Source organism: Arachis stenosperma, chromosome 1 (assembly GCF_014773155.1).
Source record: "Arachis stenosperma cultivar V10309 chromosome 1, arast.V10309.gnm1.PFL2, whole genome shotgun sequence".
Taxonomy (NCBI): domain Eukaryota; kingdom Viridiplantae; phylum Streptophyta; class Magnoliopsida; order Fabales; family Fabaceae; genus Arachis; species Arachis stenosperma.
The window spans coordinates 123,119,100-123,122,987 of record NC_080377.1 but is presented as its reverse complement, the minus strand read 5'-3'; the positions used below and the strand labels follow the sequence as shown (position 1 = coordinate 123,122,987).

General features: G+C 32.3%; 1 protein-coding gene across 1 annotated transcript; it reads right to left on the bottom strand.

The window, feature by feature from the left end:
- Positions 1 to 1,321: 1,321 nt before the first annotated feature.
- On the bottom strand, positions 1,322 to 2,429 carry LOC130945974 (FCS-Like Zinc finger 15-like). The gene is made up of 2 exons (XM_057874661.1): positions 2,128 to 2,429; positions 1,322 to 1,915 (listed from the first exon to the last, which is right to left on the bottom strand). The coding sequence occupies exons 1-2, from the start codon at positions 2,400 to 2,402 to the stop codon at positions 1,723 to 1,725; spliced, it is 468 nt and encodes a 155-aa protein (XP_057730644.1). The 5' UTR covers positions 2,403 to 2,429; the 3' UTR covers positions 1,322 to 1,722.
- Between the last annotated feature and the right edge of the window lie 1,459 nt (positions 2,430 to 3,888).

The following is a 3,888-nucleotide window of genomic DNA, read 5'->3' as shown; positions in this document are numbered from 1 at the left end:
GCATTGTCTTTAGTAAGGCCCTATATTAAACTATTATAGATTAGTTTAGATTTAGTTTAGCTTTTTAATTTAATTAGTTACACTGACTAAAAAACTATGTATATACACCTATTCAGTTATTTAATTAGTTCATCATATATAGTGTGTAATTTGATTCGTTTCAATATTTTTAATTAAATAATTAATTAACATTGAAAGAATTTTATTCTATATAATAATAAGTGAATCTAGTTTGAGCCAGAGTTGTTAATGTCTGATCAAGTTTAGATATTATATAATTAGTTTAAGTTCAAGAAGCTAAGGTTATTGCATGGAGATCAGACTGACTCGTGCAAATTGCATGACCAGATTAGATATAAATTTTTATAATTAATTTATCCATCAGCTTTATAACATGAACTCAATGAACATGAGGATGTCCATATATGATTGATCAAGCCATATAAACAATATAGATGCCCTGCTCATCCTAACTTGGAGATAATATTCAATTAATTCTCAAATTGAACTTAAAATTTTAATTAGTTGGAGACTTGGAGTTGAATCAAAATGTTCTATATTCACACATGTACCTTAGCAAGGGTTATAATTATATACTTATAATGGAAACTAAAAGTACCTTAGGAAGCTAATGGAGAGACCGACCATGGCATTGCCAACTTGCTATTCGGGGTTAAGCATTGAAATTTGAAGCCAACAAATGAAATACACATATGCACAAATGTAATTTCAAATTTTAATTTCCACTTGGTCTTATTTTATAACTAGTGTGTATAAGAATATAATTATATGTGGAAATAGATCTTAATTTTTTTAATATATAATTAAAAGAGTAAAGTATACTCTCTGACTCTTCAATAATTTCTTTTTATAACTTTTTTTGTTTTATTTATAAAATTAATAGTAAAAAATTATATTTTACTCTTTTAATTATTAAAAAAAAACTGAGATGATCTATTTTCTCCTATCCAATTAGCATACTAGATTAGCTGGTCATTAAATACTGAAACAATATGCATAAACTTCACATAGACAGTATGCTATATGCTATGGCCACTGCGAAATGATGTGAATGAAGTATATTGATGAATGTGGTTATGCATTGTCATTTTGGTTAAAAACAAACACCGCCATTTACTTGCCACAATCCCCAAGGCCATGCCACAGCTTCCAATCAACCACCATATACTATATTCTAAGTACCAATGTACCACCGTCCAATACCCACATACCTCTTAAGTAGTAACATTGGTGGTATGCAATAAATTATTAATTACTGTAACTATAACTAAACCACATTAAACAAATTAAATAAGCAAGCATATATAAGATACCATAAATAATTAACCTTAATTTCATCTATCACAAAACACCTCAAGTTTGATTTCTGGCTCTGGGGAAGAAATTAAAGGGAAGCACTATTAGATGAGGCACAATAGAGAATGTGATATCTCGGTCTCACCTTTCACAGATGTAATAATAATAAGTTGGAGCCCAAAAAAGAAAAAGAAAAAGAAAAAAGAGTTGAAAGGACATTTTGGCCTCATACTAGGAAGCAAAAGGACAAGGGCCATGAAGTCATTAACCAAGGCAGAGCAAGGGCAAAACTGGCACAAAATAGAAAAAAGAAAAAATGACCCATTGTTGTTGCTTGTTTTCTCTCTAGTCTCTAATATTATTATTACTATTATTCCTTTGTTTTTTTTCACCACGATCGTCATCTCAGTATGCAAAAGCGCCACCAGCACCATGCCGAGGAGGTCTGTTTGTCGTGGTTGCTCTGCGGTGATGATTATGAGGAGAGGTTGAAGAAGAAGAAGAAGAAGAGGAACAGTTGGATTTGGTAACAGCCTCTTCCTCGTCGATGAAAATCTGCTTGCACCTGCAATCCACGCTACAGAAAGCCCTGTCACCTCTGCATAAATATATTATTCATTCGTTAATAAACATTAAACAATATAATAAGCTTCAACCTTGTTTAATAATTAAAGATCTGAATATTTTTGTGAGAACAAGTAAGGAAGATAAAATCATACAAAGCACTATTTACAAGATCTAGGTTTGTACGGAATAGAAAGCAGAAGCAGAAGAAAATAAAGATGAGAACGAAGTAACTAACTAACTCACTTGTACATGTAGATGTCATTGCCAGGCAAGAGCCTCTTCCTGCACAGAAAGCATTGTTCTAGAAAAGTAGTGGCTGTGGGTCCCTGAAACGCAAAAGAGTTCTGAGAAGAAGAAGAAGACGGAGAAAGGGAGGAAGAAGAAGGAGTGTCGTTGTTTGTGGTGGTGGTGGTGAGCATCATGGTGGTTTTATTAATGACTTGAGGAATCTGCTTCTTGGTGGTGCTACTACTACCAACACTTTTCTGCGCTTCCAACACTACACTCAGACCCACCATTTTTCATTCTATGGTGGTGGTGGTGAGTGGAAGATCCTATAGTAGGAGACCAAATTAGTTGAATAAATAGCAGAGAGGAATTGAGAAAAGGAAGAAGAAGGAGGAAGAAGGGAATAGTACCATGAGAGGAGTGAGAGTGGGTCCCCTACAGCTATGGAGCAGTAACAAAGATTTTACTGTTTTTCCCATCCAACTGCCACGTACCCCCTACTTTTTAGCTTCCCTTTCATTATCCATTTTTTACTTTTTCATTTTCAGCCAAAAAATGAGTAAGCTTTTGTCCTTTTGTGTTTTATCCCTTCCAATTGAATTACTCTCTCGACTAATTAGTTCCAACTTAATTAAAGTGTAATAAATATGGTAGGGGTCTTCAACCCTCCTTTGACTCCAATATTCCAATTTCTTTTTTTTTTAAGCTTAATATTTATCATTTTAACTAAATTGATATATGCATAAATTTGTGTTTGTCTTGTTGTGTAAATGTGTCAGCTGGTGGTAGCAACATTTTTGGCGGGGCTTGAGTGGTTCGTGTCCAGCCATCATGGATGCAATATACGAATGTTTATACGATGGTTGAGAGTTGAGAAGGGGGTGTGAATGGCATTTAACTTTTGTGAGAGCTTTTAGGTGAAGCACTGCATGGGTTGTATGACTGTGAACGTTTCAAGGGACACACTTTAGGGTTTGTCTTTTTCCCCCACAATCACACTTTTCTACATACTCCCAAATCAGACCTAATCCTTTTCGTACTACCATATCGGACATGGTAAAACTATGACTACCCCATATATTATTACTTTCATACATACAATGCATCAATCTTTTCCTCCTTTAATTTCATGTCCACATATATTGTAAAATTTACTGATTGATAGTACGGAAGCAAAGTAAGGCTATGCGTGCATGAAAAGGCTTGGGAATAATGGGTTGATTTAAATTTGTATTTTATTATTTATATTACTAGTCTAGCAAAATTTACCAATAATAAGAAAAGAAAGGGTTAGGTTTTTGTAATTTTATTTGTATATATATTGAGGTCAAATGCTGTCATTAATTAAGGCATACCAACAAATCAAATTGATAGACCAACTCCTCAGATATTTTCACTCATCCCACCAACCATGGATGATATGCCTATACTTTTTTATTACTATCATCATCTTCACTTCATATTTGAAATTTGTGTGGTTTTTTTTTTAAAAAATAAAATAAAATGTGTGCTTGTGTAGTAGTATAAATATAATAATGACAAAAATAATTTTTATCTAAACATAATATAATTGTACAGATATTATACTATTATTTAACTAATTTTAAATATATATTTTATATTTTAATATATATCTTATATTAATGACTGACTTGATAATTAATTTTTAATATATGTAACATCCTATTACCTTAAACTTTATTTCTAGACATAAAGCGATGGATAACAAAGTGTCACGACAGTTTTAAAGATCATACCATACTATATATATAGAAA